This window comes from Pseudorca crassidens, chromosome 1 (assembly GCF_039906515.1).
Source record: "Pseudorca crassidens isolate mPseCra1 chromosome 1, mPseCra1.hap1, whole genome shotgun sequence".
NCBI classification, from domain to species: domain Eukaryota; kingdom Metazoa; phylum Chordata; class Mammalia; order Artiodactyla; family Delphinidae; genus Pseudorca; species Pseudorca crassidens.
The window spans coordinates 33,154,972-33,179,445 of record NC_090296.1 but is presented as its reverse complement, the minus strand read 5'-3'; the positions used below and the strand labels follow the sequence as shown (position 1 = coordinate 33,179,445).

Genomic DNA, 24,474 nt, shown 5'->3' with positions numbered 1-24,474 from the left:
TTTTATTTTCCTCCATAGCATTTATCGACGTCTAGTACATGGCATTTCTTTCTTACTTATTTACCATCTGCCTTCCCACTACACACACTCATTCAAGTATAAGCTCTATGGGGACAGATATTTGCATGTCTCTTGTCGACAACTCTATCCCCAACACCCAGAACATTGCCTGGCGTAGGTGGGAGTGCAGCGATTCTTTGCTGAATCAATGAATGTATCTTCATATCAGCCCCAAGAGACAGATATCTGCACCCGCATTTTATAGAGGAGCGTTTTTGTTTTTTTTTTTATAGAGGAGCTTTGAAGGAAAGACTCAGTGAGGCTGGGAGCTTGCTTGAGGCTGTGGCTTGAGGGATGGAGACTGTTTGCCTCCAGAGCCCCGTTCTCTCCCTGCCCGTGTGTCTAGAGACCTTCTACCTGCCACCCACATCCACCCCTGACACAGTGATTTGCTCTGAGTGAGGAGGGTGCTCCAGAAGTATCAGGAAGGCAAATACCACAGACTGAGTAAACAGTCGAACTGTTAAACCCTTCTGCTAAACAACAGAAATTTATTTTCTCACTGTTCTTGGAGGCTGGAAGTCTGAGATCAGGTGCTGACATAGGCAGGTTCTGGTAAGGACCCTCTTCCTGGCTTGCAGACGGCTGCCTTCTCACTTTGTTCTCAAGTGGCAGAGTGGGAGAGCAAATGCTTCCTCCTGGAAGGCCACAGTCATGTTGGATTATGGCCCTACTTCTTGACCTCATTTAACCTTAATTACCGCCCAGAGACCCTATCTCCAGATACACTCACATTGGGGGTTAGGGCTTCAACATATGAATCTGGGGGAACACAGTTCAGTCCACAGCAGTATTTCAGAAGCCATTGAAAAGGTAGGAGAAGGGTCCCCAGCAGGTGGCTGCCTCCCGTTTTCCTGTGGGTAATGGGACCTTGGGAATGCGTCACTCAGCCCTGTCCTGGGTCTTCTGTGAATTGGCAGAGTGATGAGCACAATCTCACTTGATCCTTGCAATAACCAGACGGGGTCGGTATTATCACCCTCATCCTACAGGTGAATACACAATGCTCAGAGAGGTGAGCTTATTGCCCAAGGCCCCGCAGCTGAGAAGCGGCAGGTCTGTGTTCTTAACTACTCTGAATTGCCCTTGCAACTCTCTGGGGACATCTCTCTCATCCCACAGGACTGAGGGACCATGGCCCGCCCTCTAGGAGCCCAGTGTCCCCTCCAGACAAGATGAGCACACGGGGTGTGGCTATGGAGCTAAGTGCCAAGCTCATGGCCAGTCAGCAAGTGCGGGAGGAACTCCGACGGCAGCGTGGGCTGGGCTGGTCACCAAGGGTGAGGCAGGTTCAACCAGTGGGCACTCCTGGGAGAGCTGCACAATCTCCTTCGCAGTAGGCAGTGAGCTGGGTGTTCGCCTCGAGCAGAGAGGCTGAGGGGCAGAAGTGGTGGGAAGGCCAAGAAGGTGGGCAGGGGTCAGGTGCTGGGGGGCCCAGGAGGTGCCTGCGGTTCCGCAGAGGGTGGTATTCGTGTGCTCTTCCTCCACTGGGGGAAGAGTTGGCATTAGCAGTATGTCACCGCTGAGGTCCACAGCTCCCCTCAGTATCTGGCTGGGCAGAGAGGGTCGGTGCAAATAAAGAACGTGGTTGGGGTGAGGCACACAGCAGAGGACAGAGCTGAGCTCCTTTCCTCGGGGAGGTGAGACGGTAGCTGTCAGCCATGCCAGCGACCCTCCCGCGGTAGCCGCGGCCTCAGGAAGGGTCCCAGGGCTGGTAGCACCTTCAGAGATTCGCCAGCAACTTTTCAAGCCCCTCCCAAGAGGGTGTGTCCAACCAGTGATGTGCTGATAAATATTTAACAACTGGCTCTCTTGGGAGGGGGGTGGGGCGCGGCACTGCTTTGGAACATTTGAGGATTTTCATGGTGTAAATACTCACAGTATGACTGATATCAGCTACCAGTACGGTGTCACTGAACACAGAGCCGGGGAGACTCATGCTGTTGGCTGTCATGAGCCCATCTGAGCGCTGTTTCTGGCTCCCCCAAGTCCCATGGCTCCAACAGTGACATTAGCAGGGGCCCTGGGAGGAAGGAGCCAGCCACTCTGAGTGTCCCAGAGCCTCGGGGCTCTCAGTTCCAATTGGATCTTCCCCTGGAGGGCACCTGGTGTCTTATCCTAGTCAGCTCCAAGCACGAGGTCTGTGAGAGTCCCTAGGCCATGCTCCAGCTGTGGGCATCAGTCAGAAAGCACCAAGGGCCCAGAGATCCTAAGTTAGACCCACATCCCAGAAGGAGGCTGTGGAGCAGCTGAGCCCAGAGGCAATGCGGGTGTCACGTGTAGGCGGCAGGCCTGGCCTCACCAGCCTGGTACCCACACCCCATTTGACTGCCAGTCTTCAGGACCACTTGTCGGGATCCTGTGTCTTCTTGCCCTCCTTCTGCCTCTCCTGGGGTAGACCCTAAGGGACCAAGGTGGCGGCTCACGGGGCTGAAGGTACCTGAGGGGAAGGACCACAGATACCCCCTGTGTGGCGGCTCAGGGGGCTGGAGGAGCCGGTTGTGGAAGCCACTGAAGGCCTCTTGTGCCCACTTCCACTGGTGCCAGGGTTGGGCTGCCTGCTGGTGGGTGACTGACCAGCTGAGGCCTTTGCCCGGATGTGGCACATGAGTTGGTGAGGATGAGTCTGAGCTGGTGTCCCCAGGGGCTCCCCATGTCAGCGTGGGCCCCTCAAGGTCACTCTTATCGTCCCGAGAAACCTCACCCCTTCTCTCCTGTTGCCCCTCCTTCCCCACCTCCTGCTATAGGTTTTTCATCATCAAAGAGAGCTTTCTTCTTTACTACTCTGAGAGTGAAAAAAAGAGCTTTGAAACCAACAAATACTTCAATATACATCCTAAGGTGAGGGGGCCTCTCCCCAGGGCCACAACGGGGGAGGGCCCAGTGGGGAAAACGGGGGCTGGTATCCTCTGAGGGTAGGGTACCATCTGTTGTCCTGCTCTGGTCAGGGAGTCTGGAAAACAAGTCCTTCTGGGGGCACAAGCCACCCTGGACCCCTCCTGACCTGGGTCCCCACCCTCCAGTGCCCCCTCTGGGAAAGTTCTGGTCTGGCTTCCTCTTGGGCCCTGGGCAACACCTGGCTATGGCTGAGGGCTCCCAGAGGCCTTGAGTGACCTGGGCTGGGCGGGGGTGTGGGGGTGGGCGCCTCTTCTGATTCTTTCTCAGGGTGTCATCCCTCTGGGGGGCTGCCTGGTGGAGGCTAAGGAAGAGCCCAGCATGCCCTATGCCATGAAAATCTCCCACCAGGATTTCCACGTGAGTAAGGCTCTCCCCTTGGCCTGGGCTCAGCAGGGGCAGAGCAGCTTCTCTGGGACCCCAGGCTCCCTAAGGGCAACCCCTCCAGCGGGCTGGCCTGGGAAGAGTGTCAGTGACTTGGGGATGTCGGGTGGGAGAGCAGAACAGGGCCTGCAGAGGCCTGGCCGTGGCCTCCATGGTCCTCAAGGTGGCCTCCTCTCAGACACAACCGTGGCTCCTCTTCCCGGCAGGGGAACATCTTGCTGGCTGCCGAGTCGGAGTTTGAGCAGACCCAGTGGCTGGAGATGCTGCAGGAGTCTGGGAAGGTGTAAGTGCGCACGGGCAGGAGGGGTCAGCCTGAGGGTCCAGAAGGGGAAAGGGTGTGGGCTGTGCCGACCCTGATCTCCCTGCCTCTCTGCTGGGATCCCGGTGGGCACTGAGCATCCTAGGAGAGGGCAGGGTGGGGAGGACAGGGCTGTGGGAGCTGGTTATTGTGGGGAGAGGAGACAGACCAGATTTTGAGCATCTTTGGGGGGTCTCCTAAGTGAGCTTTGAGCAAAGTGAGTTTGCTTGTCTAGCGTCACAGGTGGCAGACGTGGGCACCATTTGTCTCCAGCTCTCAGGACCAAACCCAGCATCGCTAGGAGGATTTGGCTGCCTCCTGACACCCGTCTCATCTCCCCAGGCCCATAATTAACCCTAGCTCAGACCAGAGCTGGTGCTTTGTACATCAGAGTCCAGATCACAGAAACCTCCAGCCCAGCGCTATCCATTTGCACACAAAGCCCTGTCCCAGCCCCTGCCTATTCATGCTGGGTCGTGCTTTTAGTTCCACAAATAATGCTGAGTGCCTGCCCCGTGCCAGGCCTTGTGCCAGGTGGTGGGCATTCAATGGTGTAGAAAGCAGTCCAGGAAGCAATCTCTTCCCTGCTCCCAAAGTTCTGTTGGCCCAGCCCACGGTGGCCCACTTTGCAGCCTGGGCCAGCCTCCGGGGACTGTAACTGATCGATGCTGGTGGCGTGCCCAGAGCCGCGGGTGCCGAGGTGAATGCGAGCTGGGATTCTGGAGGAGAAAGAATGGCGAGTACACACCATGCACGTTCTCTTTCTCCGCCACCCTTCTGTTTTAACGATTTTGTGTTTCTTCCTCTTCTCTCCTGTCCCATCTGCCCTCCCTCCCCAGGACTTGGAAGAATGCCCAGCTGGGAGAAGCCATGATCAAAAGCCTAGAGGCCCAGGGGCTGCAGCTGGCCAAGGAGAAGCAGGAGTATTTAGGTTGGCTGAGGGATGGGCTGGAAACTGAGGCTCCCTGACAGTAGCATTTCAGGGCCGGGGGCTGCAGCCCAGGGCTTGATGCAGGACTGAGAGAGCGTGTCTTGGGTGGGGCTTAGCAGGCTATGAGGAGCCAGAGACTGGCTCGGAGCCTGGAGGGCTCTATGGCGTGATACATGTCCTCTGGGCCAGCATGACAGGAGGCAGGAGGCAGGTGGTTAGGAGCCTGGCCTCTGGACCCAGCTTTGTCATTTATCCATCAGCTGTGTGTATCGTTAGGCAGCTCAGCCTAAGTTTCAGTTTCCTCATCCTTAAAATGGAGACATTTTTGTTCCTAGCTTTTAGAGGTGGGATGAGGATCAGGTTAAATAAGAAAACGCCTGGAAGCTCTTGTGTCAGGCATGCGGTAAGGGTCCCACTAATGGAATTGACGTTATCCTGCCCAGGGCCCCAAAGGTCTGGACTTGGTCCCAGTGATGACCCCCAGCCCACTTTAAGGTTCTAGGCCCCTCTGTTCCTGACTGGCTGGTAGGCATGCTCTGTTTGAGAAAGAAGGAGGTGAGCCTGGGAGGTCGGTCCTTTGCCTGGGACCCTCTCCCCTACTTAGACAAGTGGGGCCCCAGCACTGGTTCCCTTCTGCCTGCTCCAGACACCCTCTGCCCCCAGGACCTGCCCTGCCTCACTAGCCAGACACCAGCACAGAGGTTAACCCGGGGGTGCAGAGACCCACCTGAGCTTCCAAAGATGAGCTGTCATTGTCTTATGAATGCACGAAGCAGGGACAGTGCCGGGACGGGAGCGTAGCAGCTCAGGCCAGTGTGGAGCGTCCATCCCCGGGAGCCGCCCCACCCCCTCTGGCCTGGGCACGGCAGTGCTGACCTCTTCCTCGGGAGGAGCTGGGGGTGGTGGAGGCGATCGCAGGCACTGACCCCTCAGGACTGGATCTGGAGTGAGCTTTTCGTGACAGCGTGTGTACTTGCTTTGGCAGACAAACTGATGGAAGAGACTGAAGAACTCTGCCTTCAGAGGGAGCAGAGAGAGGTAGGGGCGCATCGAGGCTGCTCCCCGCCGCCTCCCGCTCTGTGGGCCCTTTCACAGCCACAGTGTACTGACTTGTGTTCCTGGCATTAGGGAGTGGTGTAGGGGAGATGGGCACCCAGACAACTCGCTGGGAAATCAGACGGGCAGAGCAGGGAGGCCAATGAGATGACAGTGCTTGGGACTTGCTGTTGCTTCTTGGCAAGAAGTGTATTTCTCCTTGCCAGTCGCGGGGGAGGAAAATAAAAAGGGTGGGTGATCACTTTCTAGAGAAAGAGCCATTCAAAAATTTTATAAGCTGTGTCAGGAGGTAATGAGCTGCTTGTCACTGGTGATATTCACAGGAGGCTGCGGTGGCCTTTCTCATCCACAGCGGGGCTTCTGGCACCATAAAGGTGATTGGGTTGGATGATATCAGAGGTTCCTTCATCCTCTAAATGTCAACGTACAAGTTCTAAGGAGGCCAAGCATTGGCTGGGGGCAGGCTGTGGCGTGAAGGAGACCCTTGCCTCATTTGAAGACGGGGGCTGCTGAAGTCCATGCCGTTTGGGATCTCCATGCAGCACTGGGCCTTGCCTGTTCTGAGAAATCACGACCACCCCTGAAGGGCAGGGTAGGGTAGTGGTTAGCGGTGCTGACTTCAAGTCAGGCTGCCTGTGTCTGGATTGGACCTTCACTGCTTCTGGCTGTGTGACCTTGGGCAAGTTACCTAACCCCTCTGAACATTAATAGTCTCATGTGGAAAATGGGGATAATAATAGAACCCATCTTATCAGGGATGTTTTGAGGATTCAGTGAGGTGTTACATAGAAAGTGCTTAGCACATAGTACATGCTTAATGAACATCTACATTTGTGAGTGTTACGATCATTAATTAGCCCATCCTGCACTTGAACTGCCCCAGAGTGGCATACCCTGAGGTGCCTGCAGAGGGAGGGCCTGATTTGGTCCACTTCTCTTTGCCTGGTTCCTGTTCCTTGTCTCTCCCAGGCAAGTCCAGGGCTGGGCCCATCAGCCTGGGCTCAGTGCCTGCCTCTCTGACTTGACGCTTGCAAACTCCCCACCCTTTCCAACCATCCGTCACTGGGCTCAGAAACGGGCCCGACAGTCAAGAAGCATCATGGCCCTGTAGCACCCCAAACACTCCCGGGGCCTGGCAGAGCACCTGGCCCAGGATGGGTGCATGATAAATGTTGTGGAATGACTTGATGAATGAATATTTTTGATTCTTATAATTTTACATTACATCTTGAGGACAATCCACCCTCATTTTTCTTCTTCCAAAAATTTATCAGATATTCTTGCCCTATTTTTCTTCCAGCTGGACTTCAGTATCATTTTGTCAATTACAAAACAAACAAACGAACAGAAAACCCAAACCCAGACAAACAGAAAAGAAAATCTGTTGAGGATTTGTATTAGGACCGCATGGATCTGAGGATTGGCACCATGACGGCATTGAGCCTTCTCCCCGCCCCGCAGCGTGTGGGCTGCTGGGTCCGGGCTGTCATCTGGGCTCTTCCCACATTAGGAGTTTGGCATTTTCTTCATACAGTTCTGCACATTTTGAAAAGTGAGACTTCTGGTGGGTTGTCAGCAACTTAAAAGCAGGTAATTTAGGAAGCCAGAGGATGGGATGGAGTGACAGACACAGCCGCTGGCAGAGAGAGACAGACTTATCCATCAGAGAGACTAAATCTGGGACAGCAGTCAGCCCGAGGAAAATTTAGACACTCTATCTAGGTCTTTAGCCAGGAAATGAGGCCAGCAGAGACCCACTGCTCACAGACATTGCTTAAAGCCATAGCACGCTGAAGGAAGGAGACCTGCCAGCTGTGAACGTCCTGGGTTTTGGGTACAAAATGTGAACAAGACTCACTTGGGTCCAGCTTGGGTCCACCTTGGTAAAGGCTGCTCTGGGCTGGCAGGAGGGAGAGGATGTGCTCGGGTTCTCATTCCGGTGTCAGCTGTGTGCTCTAGATTGGGAATAGAACTCACGGAGTCATTCTGTCAAGGGTTTTCCTTCCTTAACTTGTTCATCTATATTATGGACCCACCTGCCCCCTTCACCCTTCCCATCTCCACTGCAGGTCACAGAGATGGTCTGGGAGTACCTTGCTTGGGCCACTTAGAAAGGCATTTGGTACAATGGCCCAGTGAGAAGCTGAAGATTCTCTGGTCTCCAAGAGGCAGTCTGGTTTAAAAGGAGACTCAGGGTCTGGTACCAGTCTATCACTGACTGTGTGACCTTGGACAGATTTGGCTCTGTGGTGCTCCAGTAAGAGCGATGGCTGTGCCTGACGAGCTCCCAGGTTGCTGAGGGGCTCAGTGAAATAGAAGCCAGGGAGTGCTTTGTGGACCGGTAAGGCCTGTGCAGATACACGCTGTGTGATGGTGCAGCTCTGACATCCTCCACTTGGCAGAAAGGGCAGGGAACTCTTGGGGTACGAGCTGAGAGTTCAAAGGGAACCATCCTGGGCTCTTCTGCCCTGGGGTCAGAAGACAATGCCGTTCCTTGGGTGCAGGTCCCTCAGTTGTCCCTGGCTCCCTTATCATCACTCTTATCCCCTGGAGGAGGGCAGCCTGCCTACCTTCCCTTTTCTGGTTGAACTGTGAGAGCTCAGCCTTGCATGTGGGCTGGCACATGGGAAATCAGAAATGCCCAGGGCCAAGTCAGGCAGGGTTCCTGCCATGCGGGGTGCTCCCAGTCAGAACTCAGACTCTTGGAGCTGGAAAGGATGGCCCCTTTCAAGGTGAGGCTCTCTGCTGACCTCCCTGATGGTTACTGATCCTGATTCTGGCATGGGCAGCTCACTACCTCCGGAGGTATCCTTTGCATTATTGCTCCACTATTTGGAAGCTCTTCCTTCCGTGGAGCTGGAATTTGCCGTCTAGTGCCTTCTTTCCAACCTCATACTTTGGCAACTTAAGTCAGGTGCAAGAGTCAGAAGCAAAAAAAAAAAGAAAAAAAAAAAAGTCAGAAGCACAAGCATGATGTGGTGGAGAAAGCCTTCAGCTGTAGGGGGTCTTAGCTGACCCCAGTCATGGCAGCGGTGCCGCAAACACTCATGCCGCCTTGGGCCGTGTGAACAGAAAGTTCTGGCTGCTTCAGTTACAGGTTGTGTGTTCCACTCCCATCAGCATTCTTAGGCTCTACCTGGACATCAGCTTCATTTAAGAATCACCCAGATGAAATGGAAGGTGGAAAGGAAGGGAGCAACCAGGAAGGAGATTTTCTTTCTTTTTCCTCTTTAATATAGAACTTTAACCCCTAATGGTAGAAATCGTGCTCTTTGTAGAAAATTTGGAAAACATGAAGAAGAAAACATATTTTATCCTTAACCCCACAACTGATCGGTAATTACTGTCAACTTTTTTTTTTTTAATTTATTTTATTTATTTAGTTTTGGCTGTGTTGGGTCTTCGTTGCTGCGCGTGGGCTTCTCTCTAGTTGCGTCGAGCGGGGGCTGCTCTTCGTTGCGGTGCGCGGGCTTCTCACTGTGGTGGCTTCTCTTGTTGCGGAGCACGGGCTCTAGGCCCACGGGCTTCAGTAGTTGTGGCTCGCGGGCTCCAGAGTGCAGGCTCAGTAGTTGTGGCTCGCGGGCTCTAGAGCGCAGGCTCAGTAGCTGTGGCGCACAGGCTTTGTTGCTCCACAGCATGTGGGATCTTCCTGGACCAGGGCTCGAACCCGTGTCCCCTGCATTGACAGGTGGATTCCTAACCACTGCACCACCAGGGAAGCCCCTACTGTCAACTTTTTGGTGTTTTTCCTTGGTCTTTTTTCCTATATAATATTCTTATATATATCTTAAACATAATAGGATCACATCAGATATTCAGTTTTATGGCCTTTTTCATGATACCTTTCATTTTACCTTCATTAACACTGTACCTTCAGCAGTCTTCCATGTCATTGAACGTTCTTTGAAAACATTAGTTTTAGTGACTCTAGGGTCACTAATCGGACTCTTCCCTTTCCTTTGGGTTTTATTCCTTCTCTGATTCTCCTCAGCCAAGGGCAACTTCTCCCCACAGGCAGCCCCACCCCCTGGTGGGGTTTCCATTCCTTGAGAACAAAGTCCCTGGGTGAAGAATGAGGGCGTAATTTGGAGCTAGAAGATGAGAGAGAAAGTGGATCTAGAAATAATATCCTCCCACAGCGTAAAATGTGGAAGAACAAAACAGTTGTCACAGAATGCTTCTAACCACCCTTGGCTTGACGTGCACCCCTCAATACCACCTGCCACTGAACCCCAGGAAAACAGAACCCCTGGGGGGCACCTGCTTGCTGGGAAAACACTTGAGCTCGCCGGCAATCCTGAAGGGACTGGTCTGGTTCCCCGGGCCAGCTTGTCCTGGGCTTTCTGGCTATACTGTTCCCTTGCGGGTGAGTCCAGGGGAGGCTGCAGCCACCTGTGCTCATTGTTTCCCAGATGCCTTGAGGAAAAGGGCTTTACTCTCTGACTTTGGGATTGGGAATAGCTTTCCTTTGCGGCTTCTAACAGGTGCCACGCCAGGGATCTTTAATGGAAATCTACACACACACACACACACACACACACACACACACACACACGTTTCCCTCCAGGGCTTGGGGGCCAGCCAACACGCCTTAGGGTGCGAGTGACTGGAGTTGCCCAGTGGAGCAGACATCTAGAATTATCATCACATCCTGGCGCAGGAGATAATGTTGGGATCCTTTCTAAACCCTAGCTCAGCATGCTAAGTGTGTTCTTGTTTTGTTTCATTTTTTATTTATTTTTGAAATTTTTATTGTAGTATGGTTGATTTACAATGTTGTGTTAGTTTCAGGTGTACAGCAAAGTGATTCATTTCTATACACACACACACACACACACACACACACGTATGCATATATATTCTAAGTGTGTTTTAAGTGAGCCCAGTTCATCACAGATCTCGGTGTCATTGAGACTGTGTGTCACTGAATGGGACCAGGGCTCCTCAGGGCTTAATTCCAGGTCTGGTGCAGACTGTGCTGAACCGCAGAGGGTCCCCTGGGTTAGAGCGGGGCTTCCTGGCCTCAGGAGCCCTTTGCTGCCTGTGACGCTTTTCTTCCTCTCTGATTCTCTTCAGGAGCTTGAGCGCCTGAACCAGGTGCTGGAGGCCGAGAAGCAGCAGTTTGAGGAGGTGGTACAGGAGCTGAAGATGGAACAGGAGCAGATCAAGAGGTGGTGGTGGGGCTTCCCTGGTGGCGCAGTGGTTGAGAGTCCGCCTGCTGATGCAGGGGACGCGGGTTCGTGCCCCGATCCGGGAAGATCCCACATGCCGCAGAGCGGCTGGGCCCGTGAGCCATGGCCGCTGAGCCTGCGCGTCCGGAGCCTGTGCTCCGCAACGGGAGAGGCCACAGCAGTGAGAGGCCCGCGTACCGCAAAAAAAAATAATAATAAAAAAAATAAGAGGTGGTGGTGGTGCCTGGGGGAATGGGGCGGGGGCAAGGTGCACCCAGGCTAGGACATGTAGGACCCATGTTTCCCGTTAGGCTGGAGAGGCCTCCCCCCAGGAGATCCTTACTGCTTGATGACTTGGTTTAGATCTGTCCTCCCAATGCTCCGGGCCTTGGAGTGTGCCCAGAAAAAGCTGCAGACCCCACACCGATAAGCCACTTCTGCACCCTGGAGCATGACGCATGGGCAGGTGCAATCAGAAATCCCCATGAGCAATGACCCCCTCCTGCCTCGGGCAAACCTCCCTTACCCGGGGCAGACAGGTCAGGCTGGTCTGGAGGTGCCCTTGGCCAAAATCCTCAACATTCCCTGTCTTTCCTGCACAGTCTCTTCACATTCTGGCTAATGATGTCTGTCCCTTGGGATCTTTAGTCTGTGTATGGTTTGCAAACCCAGTTGCATATTATAATCATCTAAGAGGATTAGAATCTGCTGAAGTTAGGACCCAGACATCTATACAGTAAGTCCCCTACACATGAACGAGTTCCGTTCCAAGAGCTTGTTCCTAAGTCCAATTTGTAAGTCCAACAGATTTAGCCTAGGTACCCAACTGACCCAATCGGCTGTATAGTACTGTACTGTAATAGGTTTATAATACTTTTCACACAAATAATACATAAAAAACAAACACAGAAAATAAAGAAAACTTTTTCGATCTTACAGCATAGTACCTTGAAAAGTACAGTACAACTGGCATACAGGGGCTGGCATTGAGTGAACAGGCAAGAAGAGTTACTGACTGGAGGAGGGAGGGGAGGTGGGAGATGGTAGAGCTGAAGGACTGTCAGCAACAGGAGGTGGAGGGCGAGCTGCCATTTCACTCACGCCTGACGCTGATGGCACAAGTTCTGGTTCCTTGCTGGATTCAATTCTATCCACCCTCTTGAAAAAACGATCCAGTGACGTATGGGTAGTAGCTCTTTCCTGGGCTTGAGATAAAGATACTGTACTCTGTACTCTATACAGTACTATACAGTAAAGCACACAAAAGCACAACCATTTATAGAGGATGCACGCACGTGACAACGTACGCCAGACACGTAAACTAACTTACGTGATTGGACATGCGAATGCATGTTCACATCTTTGAAAGTTTGCAACTTGAAGGTTCGTATGTAGGGGACTTACTGTACTTTAAAAAGTTCTCCAGGTCGTTACTTTTTCTTTTCCTTTTTTTTTTTTTTTTCTGCGTTGGTTATTCATTGCTGCTCGCGGGCTTTCTCTAGTTGTGGCGAGCGGAGGCAACTCTCCATTGCGGTGCACGGGCTTCTCATTGCGGTGGCTTCTCTTGTTGAGGAGCACGGGCTTAGGTGCTCCACGGCATGTGGGGTCTTCCCGGACCGGGGATCAAACCCGTGTCCCCTGCATTGACGGGCGCATTCCTAACCACTGCGCCACGAGGGAAGTCCCTCCAGGTCATTCTATGTCGCCTATCCATGAATTTGGAGACAACTGCTCTGGTTACTGTTCATGGTGCTGGTTGTTGTCACCATCACCATCATTATCATCCCCAGCACCATCGTCACTACTGATTATCAGTGATAGCCCAGAAAGAGTGTTCTTGAAACAGCGTTATAAAAGAAAGTCATTAGACATGTGTTTCGGGGAGGGAGAAGCTCAGAGACTCTCATCAGCTAATGGCCAAGCACCTGCTCACTTCCAGAATCGTGCCAGACCCTGGAATGGAAGATAAGCCCTCTCTCCCTTGAGGATCTGGTTGGGAAAACCAGACTCACACCCAGGAAACATCAACAATGTTTACAATGATGTACAAACAGGTGCTCAAGGGCACAGCACAGACCCCCTGTTTTATACGAATTAAGATATATGTGGGTTTCAACAGAGGTTAGATTGTGCTGGGCCTTGAAGGGTGGTAGGAGTTGGAAAATGGGTGGGAGAAGGAAAAGGCATCTCAAGCAGGAGGAAGGGAAACCGGGTGTAAAGGCCCAAGGGGACCCAGGCTTGTTAAGACAGCAGCAAGGAGTTTGTCACCCCAGAGAAGGGCCTCAGCCATGTCCCATGTCAGAGTGAGCAGATTGTAGCAAGGGCTGTCCAGGGAAGACAGGGTGAGGCCATTGTTTCTCCAGTACTCCTCTCTGCCCTTGGGGTGGCCCTGGATTTATTCTGACAGATTCATGTACACCTGGAGCAAGTGACTTCAGCCCCACTTGGCCGGGATCTCCTCCGTTCAGCCCTGGGCTCCTACAGCTGCTGGCAGCACCCAGCCACGTGAGGGGCTGGCCTTCCAAAGAGCCCTCTGAGCTGTATAGGGAAGCCGCATAGACTTCTGTGAAGCAGAAGCCACGAAGGGGCCTGGGAGGGGTGGGCACTGCCATACCCAGCCCTCTGTCCCTGCAGGGAGCTAGAACTGACTGCAAGATGCCTCAAGGGTGTGGAACAAGAGAAAAAGGAGCTGAGGCGCCTCACAGAGTCCTTACAGCAGATGCTGGAGGTGAGGGGCCACTGGCGGGCTGGCTGCCTGGAGGGAGCCATGGTCGGTTGGGCCACGTGATACAGTTTTTTCCAGCAGTGTTGCCCCAGAGAGTTATCTGCAAGGGAAACGGGGCACGAAGGGGAGCTGATCTAAAGGGTTTCTTCTCTGTGGACCATTGGGAACTCCAGCTGACACTTGAGGGCAAATTCAAGTTTGCCCTGGCCATGACTCTGGCCTTAGGAAATCCACCTTCTTTAATGCTTATATATATTTTATTTATTTATTTATTTATTTTGTGTGGTACGCGGGCCTCTCACTGTTGTGGCCTCTCCCGTCGCGGAGCACAGGCTCCGGACGCGCAGGCTCAGCGGCCATGGCTCACGGGCCCAGCCGCTCCATGGCATGTGGGATCTTCCCGGACCGGGGCACGAACCCGTGTCCCCTGCATCGGCAGGCGGACTCTCAACCACTGCGCCACCAGGGAAGCCCCAGTGCTTATATTTTTATACTTGATGGAGGATCGATTAGGGTGGGCTGCACGGCCACCCACCACTTCCTTCTTGCGGCTCATTCACTGAGCTGTTCCCCGGTGAAATTGAGCGTGAGGGAAAATCCACTGCCAGATCACCTCCACTTGATACGGAAACAGCGAGGGAGGAGGAGGAGGGGGCATGTGTCAAGGACAAGGTGCCAACTCTTTAGCAGGGCGTCCAGGTGCACACTCTGGCCGCAGCCTCTGCTACCCTCCTGTCCCCTCTCCCTCTGCTGCCCCTCCACACGCGGCACAATGACATCCCCACATCTGGTTTAAACCACTGAACACAAGTGCCCCGAGGAAGCCGTGACCTCCACCCTCCACACCTTTGCCCACACTGCTCCTTCTCCAGAACGTGCTCTCACCTCTTCTCTGCCTAGAGAACACTTTCATCCTAAAGCTCAGCTCAAATATCACTGTAGTCAAGGTTCCCCGACTCTTCGAAGGAGGGATTTGCTCTGAGCTCTGGGTCCCCCCAGCACTTTGTACATCTGTTAATGCACTTGACACATGAGGTTGTGTTTTCCCAACAGTGAGCTTCACTAGGTTGCATCTTAAGTTCTCTCCAAGCCCAGCACCTCGAGTGAGCCTGGCATGTCGTGGGAGATCCGTGATGGTTACCAGATTCATGAACTGCCTTGCGGATCGCAAGGTTTCTATTCCCCCTTGACTGACTGCGGCTTTGTGGTGCCTTTATTTGTTTATCTTTCCCTGTCTTACCACAGGAAGTCGTTCTCATGGGTAGTTTCAACTCCAGAATCTCTTAGTAGTGCAAGATCCCAGTCTGATAAGTGGGGAGAATGTCTAAGTCTGCTCGTGGACTGGTTCCTGTTGGGTGTTCTTCACACAAGCCCAGCACACTCCCTCACTTGTTCCTGGAGGAACAAGGACCCCAGAAGCTCACGATGCCCTTGAGCCTTTGGTCCCCGTTGTAGTAGGTGCCCCGTCCACGTCCACTGCCACGAGCTGGGCTCCTCCCTGACTTCCTCGGTGGAGGAGTAGCCTTGCCTCAGTGGGAGGAAGGAGATCCTCGCTGGCCTTTTACCTCAGGGAAGAATGAAGACATTTCAGGTGTCCCTCAGAGGACTGAGTGAGGAGAGCCTCACTTCCCGGAATTGAAATCGAGGTGAGGGCAGCCATGGCGGAGAACCTGACTTAGGCTCTTTCTCTTCGCCTCCCTCCATGCCAGGAACTCTCCATAGAGAAGAAGAAAACCCTGGAAATGCTGGAGAAGAATGAGAACCAGCTGCAGACACTGGCCAATCAGAGCGAGGAGCCCCCTCCCAGTGGGGGTCTCCATAGCAACCTGAGGCAGATAGAGGAGAAGATGCAGCAGCTCTTGGAGGAGAAGCTCCTGGCGGAGAAGCGGTGAGGGAGCCCTAACCCCCTGAGTCCACAGAGGAGACTCTCTGTGAACTGGACACCTGGGCTCTTGGGTTCTAGTTGTCCTCGATCAAATGGGTCACTCACTTCCTTTTGGCTAGGACTCAGTTTCCCCACCAGACAAATGGGAAGCAATCCTTCACTATCCTAAACAGACTTGATAATTGTCTCTTGCAATGGTGTGACCCATACAGACAGTCATTAGGCCTGTCTAACAGAGCTTTGTGACAGGCTGGGCAGGTCCTCTCAGCCCCATTTTACAGATGAGGAAACTGAGCCTTGGAGGGGTTGGAGGACCTCCCCGAGCTCACAGAACTAGCAAGACGTGGACCCAGGACTCCCCTCACTGACCACATTACCCCCATCACCACCTGGGAGACAGGACCCAGCCAGTTCTGGGGCTCACGAAGCAGGGTCTCAGGTTTCTCCAGCCAGGTCCCTACTGGAAGGGAAGCCCCGTTGGTGAGTGGGCCCTGAGTGAACACCTCTCCCCGGGGCAGGATGAAGGAGAACGAGGAACGCTCGCGGGCCCTGGAGGAGGAGCGGGAGTTCTATTCCAGCCAATCCCAGGCGCTGCAGAACTCGCTGCAGGAGCTGACGGCGGAGAAGCAGCAGGCCGAGCGGGAGCTCAAGGTGCTGGGCCACTGGGAGCACGTGGTGCTCGGGGCCCTCCCCTCACATGGAGGCTTACTTCCCTCACCTGGAGACACTTCCCTCACATCCCTCCCCTCACCGGGCAACTTCCTGAATGAGCCCTGCTAATCTGACCAGCCAGGTGCAGGCAGTGCAGCCACCACGAGGGGAAGCCCTGAGCCTGACCTGCGGCGAGGCATCATTGGAGACACCTGTCCCGTGCAGGGGCTGAGTCCCAGCCATCGGGTGGAGGGCGTAAGACAAGAAGCAGGATGTGGTAACTTGCATCCCAGTCCGGAGGCGAGAAAGCCCGCTGAGCCACGGGTGATCAGGGAAGGCCTCCAAGGGATGGTAGCTGCCCCGCCAGGACCCATTTCCCTCTCCTCGCCTCTCCCCTCAGGCTGAGGTGAAGGTCCGCGTGGAACTGGAGAGGCGTCTGCGGGAGGCAGAGGGGGCCTTGCGGAGCCTGGAACAAGGGCTCAACTCCAAGGTGCGGAACAAGCAGAAGGAGGAGAGGATGCGGGCTGACGTGAGCCACCTGAAGAGTAAGCCCTGCCCCCGCCGCCGGCCCAGCCCTCGAGCTCTGCCCAGCCGTCCAGGCCCTGCGGAGCCCGGCCTGGGGCCGGAGCGCCACTCGGGGGCCTGGTGTGCACTAGGTGACCCATAGGTGTTGATGGGCATCTCCTGGGCGTGGCTGCCTTTGGCTCTTGGATCCGGGGTGGGGGGAAAGCCTGAAGTTCTGCCCCCTTTGGCAGGTGACTTAGGTCTTCAAAGGGATGGGGGTCAGCGTATTTCCCTCTCCACCCCACCAGGATCCTGGGGAGGGGAGGGGCGGGCAGGAGGGGAGGGTGCAGTGGAACTGCGGCCGCAGGGTTCTTTGAAGAGTGCATCCGGAATGCGGAGCTGGAGGCCAAGATGCCGGTCATCATGAAGAACTCCGTGTACATCCACAAGGCGGCCACTCGCCGCATCAAGAGCTGCCGCTTCCACCGGCGCCGGTCCAGCACCTCCTGGAATGACGGTGGGTGTGGCTGCCCCCCCCCCCCCCCCCCGCCAGGGCCCTGGCGGGTGGGACGGTCGGGGCTGTCGGTGACTAGGCAGGAAGAGGGCAGGGCGGGGAGGGAGAGAGGCTGGCCCAGCCCCGAGTGTGGCCCGAGCCCGGCTCCCCCAACCTTGGGCTTCTCCCGGGGTCATGGGAGCCCATGGGCCGGGAGGGGCTGGAGGATGGGGTGCGAGGGAGGGGGGCTGGGGTTGGGGTCAGGGCTGTGCCCCAGTGGAGGGAGGGCTGTTCACGGCCGGCCCGTGGGGCCACCGTATCCCCAGTGAAGCCGTCCCAGTCCTTCATGACCTCCCAGCTGGAAGCCAACAACATGCAGGAGCTGAAGGAGGTGGCCAAGCGGCTCAGCCGGGACCAGCGCTTCCGCGAGTCCATCTACCACATCATGGCGACCCAGCCTGGAGCCCCCTCTGCGCTTCCCCCGGTGGGAAAGTGATGGGCGCCCCTCCCCGCCGCCCAGGTCCTTCCTCACTGGGGGCAGGAGGGAGGGGGAGGGGGAGGCCTGACTCTCCGCGGCTCCTCTCTGCCAGCGCTCCACGTGGGGGCCGGCCTCACCCGCAAAGGACAGGGGCGCCACCTCCCTTACCCTCACCCCAGACCCTACCCTTGGGTCAGCTCAGGCCAAGCTGGGTGCCGCCTGGTTGTCATGGTGAAGCAAGGATGCGGCCTGGCGGCACGGAGAGACTTTTCTGGCCGGGGAGCGGGATGGGCAGGGCAGGGCCCACCACCTTCTGCCGTGCCCGCTGTACTTCTCTGTGACTCTGCCGCCCTGCCCACCTTGACCCTTGCTTCCCAGGGCTTCCCAACCCTCTTTGCTTCTGAGAGCCACAGGCGTCCCTCGGTCAAGGCCCCTCTTTGACCACACTGCGGGGCAGGGAAGAAAGGGAGCTGGCACAGCCGCTTCTGGGCCGGTGGCCTGCCACCCTCGCCAGACACACCGTTCCCGGGGCCGGGCCCTGGCTGTGGGGCCACCCACTCCCTGCCCTACTCAGGGTGACTCGCCCACCTGCAGCCTCCGCGCCCTCCGGGGAAGATGTGGCCCCGACATTCCTCCTGTGCATGTACCGAGGGCCCTGGGCGGGAGGGAGCTGTGGCCAGCAGCGAAACTGAGGTCTCTCCCAGAGGACAGGCAGCAAGTCAGCGAGTGGAAGAAGGCGGCGGGCTCCTGCATTATCCACTCCTGGCCCAGCAGGGAGGCTGCTCCCTCTGGCTGCCATGGCCCTGCTGGGCTGCAGGACCCCAGAGGTCTCCCTCCCAGCTGCCCTTCCTTCGGTCACCTTGCTGCCTCCTCTCCTGTAGAGGCTTTACCCAGTGAAACAATGTGACCACGAGCCCTGGAAGATGGGGGGCCATTGGTTGGCCCAGGGTCATCAGAGGCGAAGCTGAAACATCTGTTCGCAGCTTTTGTGGGAGACACTGCCCTCCAGGGTGCTAAGGACTGTGTGTCCCTCTCCCATGGACAGACTGTCTGGCTCCTCTCCCTCCAGGCCTTCCCTCCGAAACTGCCTGAGTCTGTTGGTCTCTCCAGAAAAGGGGTCTCCCTGGGGTCAGGGTGCTCAGGGGCACGGGTAGTATTAAAGGTGCTGATGGTCTGCTGCTTGGACAATGGAGCCCAGTCTGAGAGGTGGACAGATGGCTGCAGGGCAGGGGCCTGCAGCCTGTTCTGTGGGAAAAGGAATGTTACTGACTCAAAACATGGGCGTGTCTACGGCTGGGCCAGCCAAGGCCAGGCAGGCTGCCCTGCTCTGCGGGCAGGACTGCCTGGTGAAATGAACCTCATCAGTCCCTTCTCAGCGATGGGTGGACTTGGATGGCCTCAGCCAGTCTCTTACGAGCCTAGGTGGGAATAGGGGTGGAGGTGCTTCAGAATCAATGCATCTGAAAGGCATGAGTCTCAATGTCAAAGCTTTAAACGTGTAGAAACCTGCATAAACCTGAACTCATTGACCTAACGTGTCTGTAGGATGGACTTTAAAATGGGGAAGCTTTAGAAACCAAGATTACTATTTTATTTTCTGTTTTTAAAGAATTAAATTAATAATGGTTTGTTCTTGGAGAGAGATCTTTCCGAAATTTTCAAACGCACTTCCCGGCCTGGGCAAGCTATTCACCAGAGAGGAAAGTGCTTTCTAACGCACATTCACCAATCTCTAATTTCTTCCCTCCTATCTCACCCTGTACTTTCCACGCCTCAGGCAAGTCTGTGTTATCGTCAACCAACGGATCAATCCATAAGTATTTATTTGTTAAAAACTTACTCTGTACCTAGCACTGTAAATAGAGAAAGAGTAACATCCCTATGTGAGAATATGTAGGGGTGAAAATTACTTACTGGAAATATATGGACCTGATTTTTTACAGAAACAAAACCCTGTTCCTCGGCCGATTAAAAGGGTTTCCTGCCGCGTCGCTTGCACTGTGGTCATTGCTAGAGAGATGTTGCCCCCTGCAGGCTGAATGTGGAATTATGGAATTGGCTGCTTGTGCTCATTGGCACACAAGTTTTCCTCCCTATGAGGAAGTACTCCCCATTGCTGCACCTCCAGGGAGTGGCTTCTTAATAACTGAAAAATCTGTGTTCCCGCCCTGAGGTCCTGGCTGTCCCCTTGTAACAAGGACTACTAGCCAGATTTTCTTCTGATTTGAGCACAGACCAAAAGGGACAGAGCTGACTGCGCCCATGGGAATAGCCTTAGGCAGGCAAAGGGTGCCTAGTTTGATGGCTTGCTAGTTTTGGTGTCCCTATTGGAAACTGACAGTTCTACCTGCTCTGATGAGGAGAGGCGTATGCTTTTGTTTTGTAATCGTGTAAGGGAGGGAGAGAAATGGTGATGACTGGGTTCTCCTCCTGTTTGATCTGTTCCTTCACTGGGGAATGGATGATCTACATCGTAGCCCTTTATATGTTGTTTCCCAGCATAATTATTAATGACTCCCCCTTTTGCTATCACAAGGGTCCCAGTTTGGATGGTATTTCCATGGTCATCTTAGCTTTAGTGCTTTTCTCCAGTGAAATGTTAATGGGTGAGGCAAGAGATCTGCAAAGTGTACACCACTTGTGTTCTGATCTACTCTCCAGCTCCCAGTTCCTGGGAAGGATCCACTGCCTGTGTTTGTCTCTGGAGGGATGTGATTCTTGCCCCCATCCACCCTATCTCACCCAGCCCGGCATGACCTGGGCAGCCCGTGGGTGCTTGGGTACCATCCACGTGAGATTTGGAGCCTACAATCAATGATGAAGGTGAAACTGAAACTTGCTCGAGCCCAGGGTGGGTCAGAGTTGGTCTAATTGGAAGGTAGTTATTAAACCCATCAAACAAAGGAGCCCTCGGATAAAGGCCAGCAGTCCCTGGGGACCCTTGTGCTTCTGCATTAAGCCAGGATGAAGCCACTCAGACCCCCAGGATGCAGCAAGGGCTCTCCAAGATCAGAAACCCTATGGCTTTGACTCTTGGGGGGGGGAGATGCCGACTTCTCTTATCTCATCCCACACCTGGGAGCAGAGGTGAAGGGGTGTCCTTTGCAAGGCTTTGGGAGAGGGTACAGTGGTATCCTTTTGTTCTTGCCACTTAGAAATAGAGGTCTGGAGTAGTCCCAGACAACCAAAGCAACTGGGAGAAACTGGTTGTTCAAACATCCACGTGGCTGTGGACGGGTGCGGTGTAGCGCCCCAGGTTTGGTCCTCCTGACTCTTTGCACATCCCATCTCCCCTTCTCTTCCCTAGACTTGGGCTTCCACTCATTGCTACCAACTCCTCTGGCCCCAAAAATGAGCTTCCCTCTCCATCCCGCTGGGTTAAAGTTGTTCAGGGGAAGTTCGGGAAGCACTCCAAGCCCAGAAATCCTGGGGGCGGGAGGGTCTTAATAAACTCCATCCCCTTGGGATGAATTCTACCTGCAACGGCCACCAATGTTTCAATGCAGTCCGGCATTCCGTGTGTCCTGGACAATCAGGCAGCGAAGCTGTTGTGAGTCAGGGCTGCTCAAAGGCCAGTGCTCGGCCACAGGGGCTCCAGGAGCTGTCCGGGCAGTTGCAGAGCCAGCCAGCGAGTTTGGGGCTCAGGTTCTCTGCCTTGCTTGCCCTGGAGGATCTGACACCTACCTCTGGGCCGAGAGTCCTGCTATGAACAGACTCAACCTGCCCTGTTATCCTGGCAAAAACTAGGACCGATGGGCCTTGGAGTGACACTGACCACAGGAGAGCCTTTCCTCTTGCAGGGCAGTGACCCCATCACAAGGCACTGAGGGGAGGAACTTGTCCCACACTCTGCCTGCTGCTCCCCAGGGGGTGGGGCTGGTTAGCCTTGTCTCACTGCTTCCTGTTCTGGAGCTTTTGATAAGCCACTGTTTTAAATGTTTTTTGTACTTATATATTTTTATTAGATAGGACACAAATCTCTTAAATCTCACGAGGCTGCTCAAAGCCCTTGCAGTTTTGAAGTTCTATGATCTGAGAACTTGTAGCCATGGAATCAACAAAGACATGGCCGCCACCGACAGCACTGACCGGGAAGATACAGTTCTCAGGGATGACGTTCCAGCTTAGGTTGAACTTGGAGCCATGCTGTTGTCAGAAGGGATGAGAGGAGGAAAGTTTAGGGTTGAGATGAGAACAGGAAGGATAACTGATTTATCACCCCAAGGAGAAGGTCAGTTGGAAGGCTGTCCTGGGAAAGGGAAGATGTCCGTTCTCATGTTCACCCTGACGTCTGAGATCACCTGTCAGCATCACTTCTTCCCATCTTCCTTCAACAAATATTTATTATGATTCTATTGCATGAAGTCAAGCACCTACTATGTGCTTATTATCCCTATCACTTACTGTTTTTTTTTTTATTGTGATAAAATATACATAACATAAAAGTTTCCATTTTGGGGACTTCCTTAGTGGCGCAGTGGTTAAGAATCCACCTCCCAGTGCAGGGAACATGGGTTCGATCCCTGGTCTGGGAAGATCCCGCACGCCGTGGAGCAACTAAGCCCGTGCGCCACAACTACTGAGCCTGCGCTCTAGAGCCCGCGAGCCACAACTACTGAAGCCTGCGCACCTACAGCCCGTGCTCCACAACAAGAGAAGCCACTGCGATGAGAAGCCCGCACGCAGCAACGAAGACACGTGCAGCCAAAAATAAATTAATTTAAAAACATGTATATATATAAAAGTTACCATTTTAAGTGTATAGTTCAATGGTGTTAAGTATAGTCACATTGTTGTACAACGAATCTCCAGAACTCGTCATCTTGCAAAACTGAAACTCTACACCCCTTTTTTTTGGCTGTGCCATGGAGTATGTGGGATCTTAGTTCCCTGACCAGGGATTGAACCTGTGCCCCCCCACAGTGGAAGCCTGGAGTCTTAATCACTGGGCCGCCAGGGAAGCCCTCTACACCCATTAAACAACTCTCCATTTCCCCTCCCCCGCAGCCTCTGGCAACCACCATTCCACTTCCTGTTTCTATGAATGTGACGACTTTAGTTACCTCGTGTAAGTTGAATCGTACAATATTTGTCTTTTTTGTGATGGCTTATTTCGCTTAGCATAATGTCCTCAAGATTCATCCATGTTGTAGCATGTGTAGGAATTTTCTTCCCTTTTAAGCCTGAATAATAGCCTATCACTTACTTTTAAAAAGAAAAATGGGTAGACATCTTATTTTTCTCATAAATTGCTGTCAGGGGTGAGGGCCCTGCCCTTCTTAAAGGGTAAGAGAGTCACAGCTGAGCGGAAGCTGGGTCCCTATGCTTCCCTTTTTCCAGGTTGCTCCTTGTGATGGCTTCATGTCGAGGGATGCTTTGGTGTGCACCTCCTCCTTGTCCCCAGCAGATGGCAGCATGCTCTGAGCTGGGCCAGCAAATTCCAGTGGGAAAGTGAACTGAGGCTCTCAAAGAAAAGGGAGGGCTTTGTGACAAGGCCGAGGTTCCGCATTATTGGTGTGAGTCTCCCAGCTGTTCTCCCCTTTAAGACATGAAACAAAAGTCTCTGCTACAGCCAACATGTATTCAGTCTATTGTGGACCATGCACTTTCACACTGAGCTCTCTCTTTTGTCCTCACAACATCCCTCTCCTTGATTTACAGAAAAATGAACCCCAAGGTCACACAGCTTCTAAATGGAGTTTCACGTATTTGAGTTCATGGCCAGTGTTCTTTCTAGCATATGTAATATTAATGTGGAATATTAGTATGTAAAATATTATGTGTAAAGATGTAAATTGTTACATGTAAATTATTTTCAGTGAGCTTCCTCCTTCCCTTCCTTCCTTCAACAAATATACTGAGCTCCTCTGTGTTCTAGGCCCAGAGTCTCCACACAGATATTTTCTATCAAGGGTTCTTAAGGTATTGATTCAGGGGCTTGGTAACTGACAGTCTCCCTAGAACTCTTCCTTTCTGAAAGTGTGGCTAGTCCAGTATAGGAGGTCCTGAGGGTCAGAGCTTCTCATCCTAAGGGCTTTGCAAAGCAGCGAGGCCTTTTCTCGCTGTCTCCAACCACTTCCAGACTGGCAGTGTCCTGACCTTCACCTTCCTTTGCCCTTCCCCCTCCCCAGCCCAGTGTCCTCCGGAACATAAGAGTCCTCTCAGGGTGGGAGTAAGCAGCCCATGGGAAGGCCCTGGGCTGGGAATCTAGAGGCCCGTGTGTTCCTGTAAAGCCAGTGATTAATCCTGAGAGAGGAGCAAGCCATCTGACCTCCCCTTGATTAAATGAGGATGTGAAATTAGATGCTCTCAAAATCCTCCTTGTGGGAGAGGGATAGATTTAGAGTTTGGGATTGACATGTACACATTGCTATATTCAAAATAGATATCCGAGACTTCCCTGGTGGTGCAGTGGTTAAGAATCCGCCTGCCAATGCAGGGGACACGTGTTCAAGCACTGGTCCAGGAAGATCCCATATGCCGTGGAGCAGCTAAGCCTGCGAGCTACAGCTACTGAAGCCCGCGTGCCTAGAGCCCATGCTCCACAACAAGAGAAGCCACTGCAATGAGAAGCCCGCGCACCGCAACGAAGAGTAGCCCCTGCTCACCGCAGCTAGAGAAAGCAGGCACGCAGCAACGAAGACCCAACGCAGCCAAAAATAAATAAATAAATTTATTTAAAAAAAAAAAAGATAGTCAACAAGGACCTACTGCATAGCACAGGGAACTCTGCTCAATATTCTGTAATAACCTAAATGGGAAAAGAATTTGAAACAGGAATAGATACTTGTATATGTATAACTGAATCACTTTGCTGTTCACCTGAAACTAACATGACATTGTTAATCAACTATACTCCTTCATAAAATAAAAAAAATTTTAAAACGCCCTTCTTGAATTCTGGTGACCCCACTTCTCTGCTGGAGACTGCTTTAGGTGTGGG

At 53.5% G+C, this 24,474-nt stretch overlaps 1 protein-coding gene across 3 annotated transcripts in view; it reads left to right on the top strand.

Moving 5' to 3' along the window:
* Positions 1–24,238, top strand: part of PLEKHD1 (pleckstrin homology and coiled-coil domain containing D1) — a 35,559-nt gene extending 11,321 nt beyond the window's left edge. For all 3 annotated transcript variants that reach the window (XM_067732224.1, XM_067732214.1, XM_067732209.1), the window contains 12 exons: positions 2,808–2,901; positions 3,226–3,315; positions 3,546–3,622; positions 4,477–4,568; positions 5,554–5,606; positions 10,701–10,795; positions 13,430–13,523; positions 15,230–15,408; positions 15,924–16,056; positions 16,457–16,601; positions 16,928–17,077; positions 17,380–24,238. In XM_067732224.1, coding sequence (XP_067588325.1) covers positions 2,808–2,901; positions 3,226–3,315; positions 3,546–3,622; positions 4,477–4,568; positions 5,554–5,606; positions 10,701–10,795; positions 13,430–13,523; positions 15,230–15,408; positions 15,924–16,056; positions 16,457–16,601; positions 16,928–17,077; positions 17,380–17,549 — 1,372 coding nt within the window. In that variant the 3' untranslated portion in view covers positions 17,550–24,238. The remainder of the gene's footprint in view (positions 1–2,807; positions 2,902–3,225; positions 3,316–3,545; positions 3,623–4,476; positions 4,569–5,553; positions 5,607–10,700; positions 10,796–13,429; positions 13,524–15,229; positions 15,409–15,923; positions 16,057–16,456; positions 16,602–16,927; positions 17,078–17,379) is intronic.
* The last annotated feature ends 236 nt before the right edge of the window (positions 24,239–24,474 follow it).